The 20,312-nt window shown below is 38.9% G+C and overlaps 2 protein-coding genes and 1 long non-coding RNA gene across 3 annotated transcripts; 2 read left to right on the top strand and 1 right to left on the bottom strand.

Moving 5' to 3' along the window:
* Nucleotides 1-5,328: 5,328 nt before the first annotated feature.
* LOC133717104 (uncharacterized) lies at nucleotides 5,329-8,158 on the bottom strand. The gene is made up of 2 exons (XR_009849403.1): nucleotides 7,768-8,158; nucleotides 5,329-6,609 (listed from the first exon to the last, which is right to left on the bottom strand). It is a non-coding gene; the product is annotated as an uncharacterized LOC133717104 (long non-coding RNA).
* A 1,701-nt stretch (nucleotides 8,159-9,859) lies between these two features.
* On the top strand, nucleotides 9,860-13,466 carry LOC133717272 (cytochrome P450 714A1-like). The gene is made up of 5 exons (XM_062143954.1): nucleotides 9,860-10,199; nucleotides 11,373-11,599; nucleotides 11,672-11,925; nucleotides 12,019-12,391; nucleotides 12,762-13,466. Exons 1-5 carry the CDS (start codon nucleotides 9,911-9,913, stop codon nucleotides 13,191-13,193), a joined length of 1,575 nt encoding a protein of 524 aa, XP_061999938.1. The 5' UTR covers nucleotides 9,860-9,910; the 3' UTR covers nucleotides 13,194-13,466.
* A 183-nt stretch (nucleotides 13,467-13,649) lies between these two features.
* On the top strand, nucleotides 13,650-16,501 carry LOC133717232 (uncharacterized). The gene is made up of 2 exons (XM_062143910.1): nucleotides 13,650-14,794; nucleotides 15,376-16,501. The coding sequence occupies exon 2, from the start codon at nucleotides 15,376-15,378 to the stop codon at nucleotides 16,408-16,410; it is 1,035 nt and encodes a 344-aa protein (XP_061999894.1). The 5' UTR covers nucleotides 13,650-14,794; the 3' UTR covers nucleotides 16,411-16,501.
* The last annotated feature ends 3,811 nt before the right edge of the window (nucleotides 16,502-20,312 follow it).

The following is a 20,312-nucleotide window of genomic DNA, read 5'->3' as shown; positions in this document are numbered from 1 at the left end:
TGCCCCATAATTATGAAAATTGATTTGTCTTCCATGCTATTTTACCATTTTTAATCTATTTCCTTTTATTTGTAGGAAACCTTGCATTGAGAATAAAATGACTATTTGAGGCTTGAAATGCGGAGATTTGAAGCTAGGGGAAGAAGACACGGAGATTGGAAGAAAATTGTAAATCGACTTTTACGGCGAGCCGCCACTCATGGAGGGTCATTTCTCCAGCAAAGGAGGACCATGGTTGTGAGAATCTCCCATCACTTGAAATTCAAATATCTCCCTACACCTTGTTCTTTTGTCACCTTGCCAATTTGGGACCATTTGGGGGACAATGGTGTAAGAGCATCTCTTGCACACTTTGGGACCAAAGAGGACACACATAGCTGATCAAAGGGAGGCCAAAGACTCATTCTTCAGCATTCTTGACTCCATTCAATCATCTTCATCCTATCCAAGATCCATTTTCTCTTTAGAGAAGACACCACCATTTCCACCACTACAACCTCCATTTCCTCCACAACTCACCTTAGAGATTTCAAATTTCACTATTCTTACCAATATCAAGAGCTTGGAGCAAGGAGAAGGAGGTGACTACCATCACATCATGTTCTTGGAGACCCATCTCCACCACCTCTTCTGACATCATCAATAGTCACCCTTTACTCCCTATCTCTTTATGTATTTGATGTTTAATAGAATGTTGAAGCTTGTGTATCTAGCTATGTGTGAGTAGTGAACTAGTTGGGGCTAGGGTTGAAAGCCCTAGTCAAACTAGCTTGTATTGACGCTTTTGTTTATAAATTGATGTAAATTCATGTTGTCATTCTCACATGCTAAGTCAATAGTTGAATGCATTACTTAGACCTAATCAATTTGAGTTATGTGTTTGCCATGACATGAAGTTTTTTCTAGAGATTGATTACCTTTAGGCAAAAAGGGAGCATGAAAGCACACCATGTGTGCATGTGAGGGTAGTGAGCTAAAATCACCTAGAGATAGGATTGGTTTGCTTGCTTGGTTACCTAAACTCTAAGCTTTATGCATTTAGGGGCAAAGGATGGAGACCTATCCGGTAATTGAATTTGTCTCTAGGTAGTTAGCTCTAGACTTATCCGGTTAGAGTTAATAAAATGAAAGGGGTTTAAGCCTTAGTAGTCCTATCCGGATGCTAAGAGGGTAATTGGACAATTAGCTTTGCATCATTCATATTCAATTGCTTTAAGGGAGAATTTTTCGAACAGTACATGAACTAAAGGTCACTGTGAATTAACGTTCCTCACTTTACACTAATTACATTATGGTACCTGGACTATAAAACCCGACTACATTTAAATACATGACGTTAACTTTTCCGTTACGGGGAAGCCAGCTGGCATATTTACAAGGGTAAACTTGTCTTTTCAGTGAGCCCAAAGATGTGGACGAACTCTGATGGTGTTTGGGGTTGGGAACCGGTGAAGTAGCAGCAGCAGAGGGGCTTCCAGAAGCTCAAAGGAGACCTTAGTTACAAGGTCGATCCCTACGCTCTTCGTTCCGGTGAGATCGTTTCGCTTTCACACCGTACTATTAAGCTTGGAGCACGGAGGAGGAGTAGTCCTCGTCCGCCGCCGTGCTTAGGTGTCAGGAGGACAATGAAGGTTTTTGGTTTGTTGGTGTTTTCTTCGGTGACTCTCCCTTTAACCTCAAGTCCCTTGAAGTTGTAAGGATCGTTTTCCCTTCTTTTCATTTTCTACCGTAGCTCTGTCCCCTTTGTTCTTGTGATTATGGCTTCTTCTTCTTTCTTTTTTTTCTTTTTTTTTGTCATTTTTATTTACAGGTTTGGTGTTTTGACTGATAGTGGGTTTGGGTTGGATTGTTGATTCTGGTTTTTGTTTAATTTTTGACATGGTGGATGTTGGGTATGAATTTGCTATGCTAAAAGTGTGGTGTTGCAATTGTATATGTATATTGCAGATGTTTATCAAACGAAGAGGAAGATATCAATGGCTACAGAAATGACCTTCCCAAAACGTCTTGGAAAATTTCCGCTAGTTTTAATTTTGTGGGTTATTTTCGCTATAATTCAATTTCAATCATGTATCATTTTAAATACCCATTCAATTGAGATCTTTATATTGTACCATATGGAATGGATTTGCAAATTTCATATACCAGCAGCTGTGCTAGTAGGAGAGGGGCTCATACCAGAACTTCCTCTTTCTGCTGATTGGGGTTTTGTTCTTCTTGTTCTTTTCTCGGCCCCATCCCAATCTTTCGATTCCCAGAAGACTGCCTTGGGAACTTCTTGTTTTGTTTTCCTTTGTTTTCTATTTCATCTGGTTTGTGTTCAAGAAAGAAGAATAACTTGGAAATTTTTTTACTTTTTTTTTTTTGGGCAACTTTACCTGGTCTGGGTTTGAAGAACATAAAGGAATGGCTTGGAATCTCTTTATTTTTTTACTTCTTTTTGCCTGATTTGGGTTCAAGAACATGGAGAGAATGGCTTGTGATTTTTTTTCTTTTCTATTACCATGAATTATTGCAGATGGTGTAGGGAAGGGATCCCTGCGGATTAGAGGGAGTTGGAGGTAGGATTGGGAGTTGCAGAGGATTGTGAAGAAGAAGAAGAATAGAGTGAAAATACCAAAGTACCCTTTAAAAATTGAATAATGACACGAGACTAACGGTGTTATTAACGGCGTGTATTTAAATGTAGTCGGGTTTTATAGTCCAGGTACCAAAGTGTAGTTAGTGTAAAGTGAGGCACGTTAATTCACAGTGACCTTTAGTTCAGGTACTGTTCGAAAAATTCTCCCTTACTTTAATGCTTGTAAGGGAGGCAAAAGGTGAAACCCGATGCCCTAACTCCCATCCATTTGATAACAACTTGTTTAGTTTAGCTTAGTTTATATTACTTGCTTTCATTGTTTCAATTTGAATAGAAACCAATCTCAAAATCAAATTCAAATCTCTACACACCATCTTGCACATACTCACAATGAATTTTGGTTCACTTGTGAGCCTTTGTTTGTGATTGTACATTTGCATATTCTTCTAGTTTTTCCTTAGGATTTCCCTAGCTAGGAAAGGATTTACCAATCCTTGTGGGTTCGACATCCTTACTTAATCCCATATTCTATAACTTGTACCTCTTGCACTTGAGGGTGGCTTCAATGCTAACAACCTGCACTTATCCAGTTGTGCAACAACTCATTCATTATAATTATGAACCTCATTACCATCTGCCACCCATGGATGAAGGCAAACAGATCAAGATTCACGGTCTATGCAATACCAAAAAAAAAAGAAGCTTTTCCTTTGCATATAAAGTACTAGTGGTAGATAGAAAAGCCATGGCAGATATTGAAGCACCTCCACCAAAGTAAAAGATCATAAGATCATACTGTCAAGGGTGCTTGGGGATGATATAATATACCAGCAAAAAACTACAACAATGTAGCAGTATCTAATATATTAGATGACTAAGAAAAAAAAAGTGGGGAAATGCTTACCATTCCAGCAAACATACAACCGAGAATCCACTAGTCCAAAGAATAGTCAATTAGTCATAATCTTGTAAATCAACAAGAATCTCAGGACCTTTGAAATACCTGCAAAGTGTGCAATCAGGGAACATCATAAGGCAACGAACAAAAACAAACTGCATACACCAAAATTGAAAGCCAAGAGGTTTCATAGTGCTAGTTCAAATGTTGGAGTTGTAGTCAAACCATAAACAAGAAATAGAGGTGGCAAATGGACAACTAAGCACGAGCACGGCACGCTTAAAAGCGGCCCGGCACGGCCCAAGCCCGTTAGTGGCCCGGCACGACCCGAGCACGTTAGAACAACGGGTCGGGCTGGGCCTAAGAATATTGGCCCATTGGCCCGGCCTGAGCCCGAGCCCGTAATGGGCCCGGCACGGCCCGAGCACGACATATTGTGGGCCGGCCCGTTACAAACACAAAATTTCATTTTGTTTTTAAAAATATTAAAAAACTACAATGATGAGATTTGAATATGAGACCTTTTATTTAAAATATCATGACAATTCCACCAATGCTTTCTTTTATATTGTCAAAATAATGAAACAAAACATTATATCCTTGTTTTGACATAAGTATTTTTTCTAAATATTAAATATATGTTTATTAATAAAGACTAATCTCATAATAATACAACTATAGAATGAATGAAAGAATAATAGATACTAAATCTTCATTATATTAATAAAGATTAATCTCACAATAATATATTAAAAACAATATATTTTGAGTTTTTTTTTCTTTCTTTCTTATAGTGGAATATAAAAAATTATTTGAAATCTAATCTTAAAAAACTAAGATTAAGAAAAACGTTGTAGAACTTAATTTATTTTAATTTTCTAAGTAGTTAAATAAAATTAATTTTTATTTGTTCAAATTAAGATTTTTAAATCGTGCTTTATAGTGGGTAGGCACGAGCACGGCCCGTTATTGACCCGGCACGAGCACGGCCCGGCACGATATGGGCTCGGGTCATGGGCCGGGCCAGGCTTAATGTTTAAGTAAATTGGCCGGCACGAGCCCGGCACGATAATAAATGGGCCGGCTGTTAGCATTGAAGCCACCCTCAAGTGCAAGAGGTACAAGTTATAGAATAGGGGATTAAGTATGGATGTCGAATCCACGAGGATTGGTAAATCCTTTCCTAGCTAGGGAAAACCTAAGGAAAAACTAGAAGAATATGCAAATGTACAATCACAAACAAATGCTCACAAGTGAACCAAAGTTCATGGTGAGTATGTGCAACATGGTGTGTAGAGATTTGATTTTGATTTTGAGATTGGTTTCTATTCAAATTGAAACAATGCAAGCAAGTAATATAAACTAAGCTAAACTAAACAAGTTGTTATCAAATGGATGGGAGTTAGGGCATCGGGTTTCACCTTTTGTCTCCCTTGCAAGCATTAAAGCAATTGAATATGAATGATGCAAAGCTAATTGTCCAACTACCCTCTTAGCATCCGGATATGACTACTAAGGCTTAAACCCCTTTCATTTTATTAACTCTAACCGGATAAGTCTAGAGCTAACTACCTAGAGACAAATTCAATTACCGGATAAGTCTCAATCCTTTGCCCCTAAATGCATAAAGCTTAGAGTTTAGGTAACCAAGCAAGCAAACCAATCCTATCTCTAGGTGATTTTAGCTCACTACCCTCACATGCACACATGGTGTGCTTTCATGCTCCCTTTTTGCCTAAAGGTAATCAATCTCTAGGAAAAACTTCATGTCATGGCAAACACATAACTCAAATTGATTAGGTCTAAGTAATGCATTCAACTATTGACTTAGCATGTGAGAATGACAACATGAATTTGCATCAATTTATAAACAAAAGCATCAATACAAGCAAGTTTGGCTAGGGCTTTCAACCCTAGCCCCAACTAGTTCACTACTCACACATATTTAGATACACAAGCTTCAACATTCTATTAAACATCAAATACATAAAGAGATAGAGAGTAAAGGGTGACTATTGATGATGCCGGAAGATGTGGTGGAGATGGGTCTCCAAGAACATGATGTGGTGGTAGTCACCTCCTTCTCCTTGCTCCAAGCTCTTGATATTGGTAAGAATAGTGAAATTTGGGATCTCTAAGGTGAGTTGTGGTGTTGAGTGGTGGAGGAAATGGAGGTTGTAGTGGTGGAAATGGAGGTTATAGAGGTGGAGATGGTGGTTTTAGTGGTGGAAATGGTGGTTTCTTCCCTAGAGAGAAAATGGATATTGGATAGGATGAAGATGATTGAATGGAGTCAAGAATGGTAAAGAATTGGTCTATTGCCTCTCTTTGATCAGCTATGTGTGTCCTCTATGGTCCCAAAGTGTGCAAGAGATGCTCTTACACCATTGTCCCCCAAATGGTTCCAAATTGGCAAGGTGACAAAAGGACAAGGTGAAGGGAGATATTTGAATTTCAAGTGATGGGAGATTCTCACCACCATGGTCCTCCTTTGCTGGAGAAAAGACCCTCCATGAGTGGCGGCTCGCCGGAAAAGTTTGCCGGAAAAATCGCCGGAAAAGTCAATTTGCAATTTTCTTCCAATCTTCGTGTCTTCTTCCCCTAGCTTCAAATCTCCGCATTTCAAGCCTCAAATAGTCATTTTATTCTTAATGCAAGGTTTCCTACAAATAAAAGGAAATGGATTAAAAAAAGGCAAAATAGCATGGAAGACAAATCAATTTTCATAATTATGGGGCACAATTGCATAAGTAATTTGTGACTCAACACCGGCCCAAGCACGGCACGAAGCACGACTAGGCCCGTTTGCCACCTCTAACAAGAAACGTGAGTAATCCTGAAGGAACACGAAAAATGAATGAGACCCAAATTTATGAGGATGAGCAGTTTAAACACTACAGAGGAAGAGCAGTTTAAAACAATATCCTAGAAAACATACCATTTTAAGTAAGGTAGATTAGAAGGTGCTTTGAGGTGATGTAAGGGTAAACTATAGGTACATGATTGTTTAAGAGTTTGAAAAGACTGAAACTTTAATATTTTTAAGTTTAATTACATACAGAAAATCACTCATACATACTTGAGTACACGTACAGATACTGAAGTTTTGGCAAATTGAATACTTCTTTACCTGTAAAAAATCTCAATCAGATTACATATAGAAATTGAAGAGACTAGCTATATCCTAATATACTTAAAACATAAATTACATAGCAAAACAGGGAATACCTCAAGTAATAATTGATGTAAAATGAAACAGACAAGAAAAAAAGGATGAGAACAAAATACATAATTCTGCTGCTATAACTACAACATCCATGTTCCCTTAGCCATTAAAGAGAGATATAAGGAAATAAAGCAATCGAGCCAAGGAAAAATAATTCTCCTATAGGATAAATGTGAGCAGTATAACCCCACATAAAAAGCATGGGTGTGTACTGTAAATGGATTACAAGTAAAATATGAATCAACATCAATGCACGACATCATATTCTTTTACAATTAAACCAATAACCTATAAATCCATGGCATATATGTTTGAAAAACAGAAATTACACAGCATGTCAATACAATGATATTGACATAGATTCTACATTTCTTATTTGGAGAACAAGAAGAATCACTTATCTTGAGGAGATCTAGTCCCAGTGGTCTAGCTCTACCTAGAAGATAGACATCTTGATCGATATTGACTTAATTAAACACAAAGCTATTTGACAAATATAAGGCAATAGTAACAAGAGTCCAAGTCCTAAAATAAAAAATAAAAAAAACCCCATAGCATCGACACTAGCTAGAGTATCATTGATCCAAAGTTCTATTTCTACAAAATGTTTTCGAAACCAAGAGTATGAACTGTTGAAGTGAAAGAATATGAATTAAACTAGGAGGAAGCACCGACATTCGTTTTTGCTTGAGAACCCTCATGGCTCTCGCCTTAACAGCTGCCTGTGCAGGCCAAGCCTTATCTTCTTGACATGCTCTTTGTATCTATTAAGTTCAACATCAAGCTTCTTGATCTTCTCATCCACTGTATCGCCTCTTTTATTAATCTATTTGTTTGTTTGCAAATAAACCAACAGCTTTACCACATAATATACCAATCTAAAGCTAAAACGCCTAAACAACAAATCCCACTGGTCATTGAATGACCTAGAATTAAGCTCAGAACCAATTAAGCTCCAACAGTAATACAAACACAGAAGGAAGTAAGCTTATCAATCACTAATTAAAGTAACCAACAATAGCCCCAGGGCATAAACAGAAAGAGAGAGAGAAGAGAACGAACCTTATCGGAGGCATCTCCAATAGAAGAAGGAGGCTCTTTATCTTTCTTGGCACTGACACTGGCAGCGATAGTGAGAGAGATCTTGGTGGTGGCGATGGCTTCTCAAGATTATTGAAATCGACGGCGAAATTGATAAAGAGAATAAGAGGGCTCACAAGAGTTAAGTAAATTGATCGATGTCTATTTTTTTCCTTGTCAAATATAATATCTAGGGCTGGTGCTTAAGGCTACGGAAACCACAGGTAGTCGCCAATTATTGCGACGGTGTTCTGTTGCCAAAGCAATTTTGGGCGACCGCACATTTTTTCGAAGCAAATATCGGATCATTGATGACGGCATGCTTTGCCGTAGTAATTTCGGCCACCACATGATTTTCCGAAGCAAAAATTGAACCAATAGCAACGGCAAATCAGTGCCGACGCTAACTAGGGATAGCCATTGCAATTCTTTTTTGTAGTGTGTTATGCTAACAACTTTTATGCCTCAAAATATATCATATTAATGGACTTTGAAATTCAAACACCTACTTGGACCCCGAGATAATCGAGTTTATGATTTAGGGTTTAGAACTGAAGATCACACATGGGCGTTTATGTTTCATTTTTCAAAGGTGCGTTCTTGATTTTACTGATCCTTAATTTTCATTTGTTTGATAAATGTGACGGCTTCGAGTTTTGTTTCGTTTCCAATACCCATACTTTCAAGATTGGAAACCATAGAAAGGTGAGCATAGTTATCTAAAGGATAAATCTTTGGAAGTTCAAAAGAGTTGAATAGTAAACTAGCCGAATCTTGAATGTAAACCATGACTGTCACTGCAATCATGATTGAGACTCCAACGGATGCATACTACCAAATTACCAATTGAAGAAGCTGGTACAACATTTTGTGTGTATTAAAAGTTTAAAACTGCCTTATGCAAACAAAATACGACATGTTGTGTGTACTTCTTCTTTTTGGTACAACATGTTGTGTGTACTTCTTTTTTTTAATTAAATGTGGCTTGATGGCGGTAATAAGTCCCTATCACTATTTGATAGGGCGACGTGGGCTTGGTTCCAGTAAGCACACTCAGTGTGCCTTGTCTGGCCTAGCAAGGCGGTGAGCTATTTGCTTGATCAAATGGACGCAACCTCCTAGTCGCAGGATGAAATTAAGTGTCGCAGGATTTATTTTCGTGTGGCAACATAGTGAAAAAGTTGTGCTATTTGTAATGATGTTTTTTCGTGAAAAAGTTATCTTTCTGGTATATATGTCAAAGCAAATGGAGTAGCTATTCATGCACTCTTTGCTAATTGGTGCTTGCTAGAATACATAGATTTTGTGGAGAGTCTTAATATTATTTCAGGATGTTCTCTTTATGTTCATTGTAATCTGAGGTTCAGGCTCTACGTCACCCCCTTGTATTATGCAATTTCATTAATCAAAACTTGATGGCAGCCGCACCAACCTTTTTTTTTTTTTTTTGGTAAAACACACATTTAATGTCCAATCATTTTATCTTCTTTTGATGACGATGTCTTTAGATAGATCCATTTCATGTCCAATCATCTCGATCAGCAAGGGCTTTGCATACGAGGGTGGCTTGATGTTAGCAATTCTTTATCTCTGATATATATTACCTTACAACAAGAGCTTTGGTCATATCAATGATATACATGATTACCTACAACAAGAGCTTTGGTCATATCAATGATATACATAATCACCATTGATGTATCATTTTGTTTTCTTTTTTTCATTTGACTTAAATATGTTTATTTTTTAAATAAAATTTTAAATTATAGAACTCGACCCTCGAATCTCTCTCGTCATTTGTTTCATTTAATACCAAACAAATATGGAATAGAAAATGACTAATACACAACTCGATCAGTGAACTCACTAACATAATATATCAGATATATAAAATAATCTGTTGCGACTTGTTCATTTGAACTAATAATGCGATGGGTTACCTAACCAATATATACCAAATTACCGATTTATAGTCCGAAATAAGTCGCGGGCATTATAACCCAGAGTAACTTTTACACTACAGTATTATATATGAATATAAAGTACACACTCTTATTCAGTTGCTATAAATATCACGACTCTAGCTAGCTGCTAGCTAGAAACTGAAAGCTCAGAGAAAAAAAAAATGGAGCTCTCTCTTCATTTCAGACTCGTTTCTTCCTTAGTTCTTTTGGGACTGGTTGGCTTCTTTCTTCATCTCTACAACACAGTCTGGTTGAAGTCCGTGAGGCTCCGAAGGAAGCTCCAAATGCAAGGCATCAAAGGCCCTACACCTTCTTTACTATATGGGAATCTCGCTGAGATGCAGAAAATCCAACTCCAAGCTCAGAAGTCTCCAAATCACTCTGAATTTGTAGCCCACGACTACACTTCCAGCCTCTTCCCGTATTTCGAACGCTGGCGAAAAGAATACGGTAATTCATCTACTTTGATCTCGTTCTTCTTCTTCTTGCTTGTATATTATAGAACGTAGATATATAGCTAGATATAAAACGTTGGTTTTCACCTTTCTGAAACTAAGCACTGTTTGGAAAAGATGACAGAAGAGTAATTCTTACGAACTTTGGCCAGGAAAACAAAGGATTTCATATGAAAGTAAGGATTTCTAGCTGTGATTTGTGGAGACATGAATGTAATAAGCTTAGCTAGGGTAAGCCAGCTAGATCTTGATCGACGTTAGACTGACCGACTGAGTCAATGAGATTTGGCCAATGCAAATGACTCAAGATGCTTAGTTTGACTAGTAAAGTTAACAGTACCCCGATGGCCAATGCATATGTTAATGTCGAGCATTTGCAAATAGATTCCCAATCCAGGAATTAAATTAGTTTACTGTCTAATCATGTTACTTATGCCATCATTACAATAAAATATGACAGCAACAAAATAATGACCTACTTTAAATAATGTTTTGGACTAAATTACAACAACCATGAAATGAAACTATTATATGATGTCGTGTGTTAAAAAGTAACCATGATTGGAACAGAGACAGGACCATATCTAATAAAAAATGGAGTATTATCACTCATCTAAAACATCTAATTAGGTTAGTGTTCCAACAAAATACTCTTAGATGCCAAATGGGGTTCCTAGATACATCTCATGATAGTCAAAGTGACCTTGTGTCTGTGGTCTAACGCACCCCCTCATCTGCTGTGCTGCATGTATTTCTTATATTGAAAAGTTGTGTTTCCTGTCCAAACTTTCATTGCTCAAACAAAAAAACAAAAAACAAAATACTATTACATTAATAGAATACTTTTAATAACTAGGATGAAGTTTCTGTTTATTTATATTTATTACACATGAAGATTTCTAATTTGAACTTGAGATGATATCCTAACATTATGACATATTCTATGACTATACTAACAATTAGTAGTATGTTTTTCGATCGAGACTCGAGAAGTACTATATGTAATTTATAGTGTTTGAGATTGGGCATGTTTATAGTCCAAAACTAGTTGATTCAGCTCATCATAGTTTCTAAATGTTCTAGCTTTCTTTGGTTATTTTTTCAAATGAACTAGTGTCGCTCAAATCATAAGAACTGACCTGAGAAATTAATGAAATGAACTTTGCAGGTTTAATTTACACGTATTCAACAGGATTGAGGCAACATTTATATGTGAACCAACCAGAGCTAGTGAAGGAAATGAACCAGTGTAATAGTTTGGATTTAGGTAAGCCTTCCTATGTAAGCAAGAGACTTGCTCCCATGCTTGGAAATGGAATTCTTAGATCCAATGGCATATTTTGGTTACAACAAAGAAAAATTGTCGCACCTGAGTTTTTCAGAGACAAAGTCAAGGTAAAAGAATAAAGTTAAAAAACTTTGAACAACGTTTCGGATTCTCTGCTGATCGATTTCTTAACATGACAGGCGATGGTAGGGTTGATGTTGGAGTCGGCGCAACCATTGCTTAGAAAATGGGAGGAGTGTATTGAAGGACAAGGAGGTATGAGAGCAGAGATTCAAGTAGATGAGCATTTAAGGGGTTTCTCAGCTGATGTTATCGCAAGGGCTTGTTTTGGGAGTTCTTATTCTAAGGGCAAAGAGATTTTCTCAAAGCTTAGAAGTCTTCAGGAAATAATGTCTCATCAACCCTTCCTCTTTGGATCATTTTCTAATTTAGGGTATGTAAATAGTTACTATGACACTAGTATAAACTTTGTAATTTTGTGTGTGATACGTACAAGTTCCTAATGTACTTTAACAATGCAATGCAGAGGGTTGAAAAAGCAAAAGGAGATAAGTTGTTTAGAGAGAGAGATAGAGTCATTGATATGGGAAACTGTGAAAGAACGAGAACGAGAAGGGTTAGAGACTTCTTCGTCAGAAAAGGATCTATTGCAGTTAATATTAGTGGGAGCCATGAGTGACCAAAGCCTAGGCAAAGGCAAGGATTCATCCAAGCGATTCAAAGTTGACAACTGCAAGAACATTTACTTTGCAGGGCATGAATCCACTGGTGTTGCTGCCTCTTGGTGTTTGATGCTACTCGCTTTACATCCCGAGTGGCAATCTCGAATCAGGACCGAGTTGGCAGAAGTTTGCCCCGATGGTCAGCTAGATGCTAATTCACTCCCTCAATTGAAAACGGTACAAGTCTTTGCATTTAGTCTTTTATCTTCACTTATCTTGGCGGACATGAAGTTTCTTATCCCCAAGAATTAGATAACCGAAAAATTTAAGCTATTAGTTAATAATGCATGTCAATCTAATTGGCACTCTCCTTCTCGTGCAACAAGATGAATCCTGCACTTGGCCTATATATTGTTTTTGGAGCAATGTACTTGCTCCCGTCGAGTATATTTCTCTCGTTGATTTAGCGTTAAGATGTAGGCTTGCCTCCGTCTTTCTTAAATGGGAGCGGCCCAAAATGTTGACAAAATGCTTCAAAGAGGCAACCATAGAAAGATTAATGGTACAGTAATGTATAAGCTAACACATGCATTGGTACACCTTGCAGATAAATATGGTGATTCAAGAAGTCATGCGTCTATACCCACCAGCTGCTTTTGTATCAAGAGAAGCACTTGAAGACACCCAGGTGGGAAACATAAGCATTCCGAAAGGGGTATACTTGTGGACTTTGATCCCAACATTGCACAGAGACACAGACATTTGGGGACAAGATGCAAATGAATTCAAACCTGAGAGGTTCATTGATGGTGTCTCAAAGGCTTGCAAGTTTCCTCAAGCCTATATCCCCTTTGGTTTGGGTCCTCGAACCTGTTTAGGCAAAAACTTTGCTATGGTACAATTGAAGGTTGTCCTCTCCCTCATTATCTCCAAGTTCACTTTCTCTCTATCACCCAAATACAGACACTCCCCTGCTTTCAAAATGATTGTAGAGCCTGGAAACGGTGTACATATTCTCATTCAAAAATCTCATCTGTAGGGTTGACATGAAAAGTTAATTAGGCCAATTTATTCATATAGCTAATCTCTACACGGGCCATTAGTCAAGTTATAAAAGGTTATATATATTTGCTAAATTTGAAATGTAAAATTGGAGCTAGTAGTGGATCATATTGTATGCAGTCTTCTTTTATTAATGTAGTTGTTTGTTATCTTTTCATTCATATATAGTGATGGGTTACTATTTGATTATCGACCCAACCTCATAGGGTCGATAATTGAATGAAAATCAGTTCTGAAGCACATCAATTTGTATTCAAGAAAGAAAGAAGTGAAACGTAATCACCTTTGTAGGGATTCTTCTCTCAAGAGCTTTGAGATTTATTACTTGCCCAAAAAGCACACATTAGGTAGAAAGTCATATATATATATATATATATATATATATATATATTGTTAAAGGAAAAACATATTGTGTGCCTTCATCAAAGCAACTAACGAAGAGGGAATCAAGGAATCAGTGATTACCATCAATCAGCACAATTACGGATCAATCAGCATTTAGTATCATTAATGTAATCGATATTTCCGTTGTAATTCTATCCCTATATAAAGGGACTATGAAATGAAATGAGTAGACCAATTCCAATTGACATTTTACTTTAACACGTTATCAGCACGCTCAGAGCAAATAGCCAAGAAAAAAAAAACCCTAAAAGAAAAACAAAAACTTTTTCTTTTCTGTCGCCACCCAAAAAAAAAAAAAAAAAACAAAACAAAAAAAAATCTCCCAACATAGACCGGCCTCCTCCCCTCTGCAGTCCAGACCGGCCTCGTCCGGCCTCCATCTACCTTGCAGCACACCAGGCCGCGCTTCACCTCCGCCTGCACATCACATAGACCGGCGTAGCCTAACCTAGCCCACCGGCCTCCAGCGCGCTTTTACCACAGCCCACGTAGACCTCGCTGCAGACCCGCGCCCAACAGCCCATCCCAGCACCGATCCGGCGATCCCGGCAGCATCCCCGTGCCCACCTCACCGATCTCAGCCTGCACACCCAGGCCACTGGATCCCAGCCCACCGCAGCCTCCTGCCCCCGCGCGTCTGTGGCAGTCCCTAGTGCCTTGCAGCAACAATCCACGCGCAGCAGCCACCGATCTGCAGCAACCCGCCTGCAGCAGCCCCACGCCGCCACCGTACCTGCAAACCTGCAAGCCACAACCCCGCGCAACTGCTCGCACAGCCGCGGATCACCCTTCACCGTCCAGATCACCGGCGCCGCCCTTGAGACCCACTGATCTCAACCCAGTCCCTGCCACCGGCCGCAGATCCCTACGCTGCCCAACTCACCAGCGCGGTCCCCTGCGCAGTATACCCAGAAAGAAAAAGAAAAAACAGAGAGAGAAAAAGAAAAGAAAAAAATCAAAAACAAAAAGATGCGATCCGGCCCAAAGTAATAGCCGGTCCAAAGAAAAAAAAAGAGAAGGGACGAAAATAAAAAAATAAAAAAAAACTCCGGCCCACTGTTGAAAAAAAAAAAAGGAAGCGGCCCAGTTTTTTTTCACAAGCCAAAAACATCGTTACGCACGCCTGCATCAACACGCGCGTGCGCTAGGATCGTTTTATTTACTCAAAATCAAGTATGTTTTCTTTTATTTATTTAATTTCATACTATGGTATATTTAATTAGGATTTTTGAGCATGCCTTATTATTTATGTTTTATATGATTATATTTAAGCATGATTTATAATTATGTTTAAGCATGCTTTATATTTTATTGCTTATGTTTTTATTATGCAATTGTGAGCATGTTTTGTGAATTTTATTTACTCTTATATAATTATTCCTACGCATGTCTTTATATTATGCTATTATTTATATTTTATTTTACGCATGATATATTATTGCTATTATTATGTGTAGTATATAATTTGTTGTATATTTGTGAAATTTGAGCATGAAGCTTATTTTTATATGATATATTTAAATGTACTATGATTATTTTTAATGCAACATATCAATACCGTTTGGCCATGATAATGAAAATTCATGCGCATCATACACACTTACTGTGATAAAGTATTTTCACATAGCATCGAAAGAAAAAAAATGTGACCATTACGAATCTTGGTCTTGAAATCTAATTCATACGTTTGAAAAATAATTCACGTGGATGTCTTTATGACTGCGTAATTTATTTCTTCTCTCTTGTTTATGTAGATGGCTGATCCAACTCGACCTGAATTTGACATCTTGAACTCAGAAGGACTTGAGTACCACCGTTGGGTTTCCGATATGGAAACTGCCTTTGTGGCAAAAGACTACACTGCCACCATTACCGACCCCAAAGATGATGAACTATCTAATAAGGTGAAAGCAGATGCCTTAATTTTTCTGAGGCGACATATTGATCCTAGCCTACGCTGGGAGTACCTTCAGTTGAAGACACCCAAAGCACTGTGGGATGCCCTTAAAGGACGTTTTGGGAACATTCACGATACTTTGCTCCCAGGACTGGCTGTTCAGTGGAATGGAATCCGTTTTCTTGACTATAAAAAGGTCAATGACTTCAACAAGGACATGTTGCGCTTAAAGGCACGTCTCAATTTCTGTGGAAGGGAAATCACAGAAGATGATATGATCTACAAGACTCTTACCACCTTTCCTAATTCAGCTTTTATACTAGCGAACCAGTATCAGTTGGATTATGACAACAAAAGAATCACAACCTTCAATAAGTTGATAAGCCTACTGCAAGTGGCTGAGAGACAAAATAAGATTCTCTTGAATAACAATGCCAGGCCCACTGGGACAAAGAAAATTCCCGAGGCTAATTATGGAAAAATGAAAGGTGGAAATAACTCCAATGCAAGGGGGTTTAGACGTGCTGATCCCTACCCACATGGCAACAATGCACCACGTGGAAAGGGACATGGGGATCATGGAAACAAGATGCCAAAGGAAAGAGTTGACAATGAACCATGCTATAGGTGTGGATTCATTGGGCATTGGTACAAGAACTGCCAAGCAAACAACAGAGTAGCAGCCAATTACAAGAGGTATAGAGAGTCTAAAGAACAAGAGGCTCACTATATGGAAGAAGGAGGTCATGACCTAGACGTCAACCTTACAATTGCAGACTTCAATGGCAAAGAGGAACTTGCTAAGTCAATGGATGCTCTCAATCTTGACTGGTCTGCTTTATTCATTTTATTTTCCAAAGACAGTTGTGAAGGCATAATGCCTCATTTTTAATTAGACTACTACTTGGTCTTAAAGTTTATTTCAATACTGGTTTGATGAATTAGAACAAGACCTTGATTTGATTATCGTTGGCTTATTAATAAATTTTGAATTTTATTCTGAAGCACTGAATTTATTCAAATTTATTTACTATACACATATTTACATGGTTCAAAATAGCATTATAAAGATGTAAAGCAATACATCTAGAGAAAAATTATTAGAATGAAAAGATTATCATTCTACTAAAATAGAAATACTCTAAAGAATATGAGATATATTTAAAGAAGCTCTATATGCACCAAGAGCTAATCGAACCTTGTTAAGTATCAAAGATATTCATGCCAACGATTATCATGTAAAAACACACTGTGAGAATGGAACTGAATACCTTTATATTACCTCTAATGAATGTGGAAGGAAACGCATTTTAGAGAAACTTATGAGTCAATCTAGTGGACTGTACCTCACTACGATTCGGATCATTGAATCCTATGTTGTCACCAACAATGAAATGTGGGACACTGACTCATACAGGCTTTGGCATGACCGCCTAGGGCACCCCGGTCGTGACATGATGATCCGTATTTTAAAGAACTCATATGGACATCCCTTCTTTCGAGTGAAAAATAAAATGGGACAAAAATCCGTCACACTGCAAGGTGTCGGTCCTAGTACTGCTCAAATACAGTCATTGCCTTCTGAAGTACCAGAAGCACTACCTCCCTCCCATTATGCCTCATTGACTATTTCAAAGGCATATCACTCGTTTTGCAAAGCCTGCTCTTTAGCAAAAACAGGATCGAGACCTTCCTATGCTAAAGATACAAAACAAAACATTCCATTCTTACAAAGGATACAAGGAGATATCTGTGGACCTATCCATCCAGAATGCGGACCATTTTAAGTACTTTATGGTTCTGGTGGATACTTCGACACACTGGTCACATGTCGCTTTAGTGTCCACAAGAAATGCTGCAAAACTCCTAGCATAGATTATACGTTTAAGGTCTCACCACCCTGATCACCCTATCAAGTCTATAAGGCTTGATAACGCTGGAGAGTTTACATCAAAAGCATTTGATGAATATTGCATGTCTATTGGGATCGATGTAGAGCATCATGTACCCCATGTGCATACACAAAACGGTCTCGCAGAAGCCACCATCAAAAGGCTACAGATGGTGGCTAGGGCATTGGTTATGCGCACCAACCTGCCTATATCTGCCTGGGGTTATGCAATATTGCACGCAGCTTTACTTATTCGTTTCAGACCCACTGCTAGCCAACCATTTTCTGCGTACCAGTTGGTAACTGGATATGAGCCTGACATTTCACACTTACGCATATTTGGTTGAGCAGTATATGTGCCTATTGCGCCCCCACAGCGCACTAAAATGGGTCCTCAGAGACGATTAAGTATTTATGTTGGATACGAATCCCCAACAACTATCCGCTATTTGGAAACCCTTGACAGGCGATCTCTTTACCGCTAGATTTGCGGATTGTCACTTTGATGAGACAGTCTTCCCGTCGTTAGGGGGAGATAGGAAAAAGGATTTTCCAAGGGAACGACAGGAATTGTCGTGGTTTGTCCCCACTCTGTCTCATTTTGATCCCCGCACTTCACAAAGTGAAAGTGAAGTGAAAAGAATAATCGATCTTCAGAACGTAGCAGATTCGATGCCTGATGCGTTTACTGATATCGTAAAAGTGACGAGATCACATATACCAGCTGCAAATGTGCCTGCAAGGTTAGAAGTCCCCAACAAGGGGCACGGTGCCGCAGATAGAGGCACTGCAACCGCACTTAGTGGAGGTGTGGTTGAGGCCGTGGCTCCCCAAGGAAGAGGGGGAGGCCACTTGGTTCAATTGACACTCACCCAAGGAAGAAGAGGGTGAGTAAGGCACAAACCAATCATCAATGTACAGAATCCCTCTCATGAGATTGTCTCTGATTATAGTTATGTCCATGAATCAATACTGGAGGACGCTCCGATGTTAAAAATGATTCCAGAGAACAAAGAAATCTCAAAGGATTATGAGAGTGCGTATGAGTTGATAGAAAGATCTTCCATACACATTGATGATATATACTGTCGCTCAAGGAATCATAGAGCACGATGATATCGAACCACGCTCTGTTGCAAAATGTCAACAAAGAGCAGATTGGCCTAAATGGAAAGAAACAATCCAGGCAGAATTAGATTCTCTGACAAAGAGACAGGTATTTGGTCTGGTAGTGCTAACCCCACCAAGTGTAAAGCCTGTAGGACATAAATGAGTCTTTGTCAGAAAGCGTAATGAGAAGAATGAAGTCCTGAGGTACAAGGCTCGCCTTGTGGCGCAAGGTTTCTCACAACGCCCTGGAATTGACTACGAGGAGACATACTCTCCCGTAATGGACGTTATAACGTTCCGCTACTTAGTTAGCATAGTAATTTCCGAAGGACTGGAAATGCAGCTCATGGATGTGGTTACTACATATCTCTAGGGGGATCTAGATTCAGAGATATATATGAAAGTGCCTGATGGCCTTACATTACCCAAGTCAAGTGACTCTAAACCACAGAGTGCGTTTGCAATTAAGTTGAAACGCTCACTTTACGGAATGAAACAATCCGGGCGGATGTGGTATACCCGTCTAAGTGACTACTTGATTGGGAAGGGATATAAGAACGATGAAGTATGCCCCTGCGTATTCATAAAGAAAACAAGTTCCGGATTTGCAACTGTAGCTGTATATGTCGATGATATGAACATAATAGGTACTCTTGACGAAATAAGAGAAACCGCGAGCTACTTGAAATCCGAATTTGAGATGAAGGATCTTGGGAAAACTCGATTCTATCTAGGCCTTGAACTAGAACACCGAGTTTGTGGAATACTAATCCACCAGTCTGCGTATGTCCAAAAGTCAGGCGATATAACATGGACAAAGCGCATCCTGCTAGCACTCCCATGATCGGTCGAAGCTTGGATGCAAGGAAAGATCCATTTCGTCCAAAGAAAGATGACGAAGAGGTGTTGGGAGCTGAAATTCCCTATCTAGGTGCAATAGGCGCATTATTGTACCTAGCCTAATGTACTCGACCAGACATTGCATTCTCAGTGAACTTGTTAGCTAGATTTAGCTCAGCGCCAACGCAGCGTCACTGGAATGGTATCAAGAACATCTTCGATACCTAAAAGGAACCATTGACTTGGGACTGTTCTTTCCCTACAGAGAGACAAGAGGAACCGCAGATGGAACTACAATCCCTAAAGGAAATGTTGATGGCGAAAGCGCCACTCCCTACACCGAAACGCCAAATGACGTTTTGGTTGGTTTTGCTGATACTGGGTATCTCTCTGACCCACATAAAGGTCGTTCCCAAACTGGTTATGTATTTACCAGTGGGAACACGACGATATCTTGGAGATCAACCAAGCAAACCCTTGTGGCTACCTCCTCGAACCACTCAGAGATCATTACTCTACATGAGGCGGTTCGTGAGTGTGTATGGTTAAGAGCTATCATCACACATATTCGAGGGACTAGTGGTTTGAGTTCTACCACTGAAGAGCCTACTTGCATTAATAAAGATAATGCAGCTTGCATCGAACAGATGAAGCTAGGGCATATCAAGAGTGATAATACAAAATACATATCACCAAAGTTTTTCTACAATCAGCAACAACAGGCCCTCCTCAAGATTCAAGTGAATCAAGTAAGATCTGAGGAGAATGTGGCAGATTTGTTCATCAAATCATTGCCTAAGGCCATATTTGAGAAACATGTGAAAAGCATAGGAATGCGAAGACTTTCCAAGCTCCCCTGATTAATGTAAGTATCAGGGGGAGGTGTAGACGTCAGGGGGAGTCTAACACACACATGTCATCCTCAAATGTAAAAGGTGCGTTGTGCTCTTTTC

Source organism: Rosa rugosa, chromosome 6 (assembly GCF_958449725.1).
Source record: "Rosa rugosa chromosome 6, drRosRugo1.1, whole genome shotgun sequence".
Taxonomy (NCBI): Eukaryota; Viridiplantae; Streptophyta; class Magnoliopsida; order Rosales; family Rosaceae; genus Rosa; species Rosa rugosa.
Note: the sequence above shows the minus strand (reverse complement) of the source record. Positions and strands in the feature narration are given on the sequence as shown.

What these genes read in the sequence shown, in the direction of transcription:
- LOC133717272 (XM_062143954.1), top strand. Translation starts at nt 9,911, where the DNA reads ATGGAGCTCTCTCTTCATTTCAGACTCGTTTCTTCCTTAGTTCTTTTG. An exon ending in ACGCTGGCGAAAAGAATACG is followed by an intron (nt 10,200 to 11,372) that starts GTAATTCATCTA and finishes TGAACTTTGCAG; the next exon opens with GTTTAATTTACACGTATTCA. An exon ending in CACTCCCTCAATTGAAAACG is followed by an intron (nt 12,392 to 12,761) that starts GTACAAGTCTTT and finishes TACACCTTGCAG; the next exon opens with ATAAATATGGTGATTCAAGA.
- LOC133717232 (XM_062143910.1), top strand. Translation starts at nt 15,376, where the DNA reads ATGGCTGATCCAACTCGACCTGAATTTGACATCTTGAACTCAGAAGGA.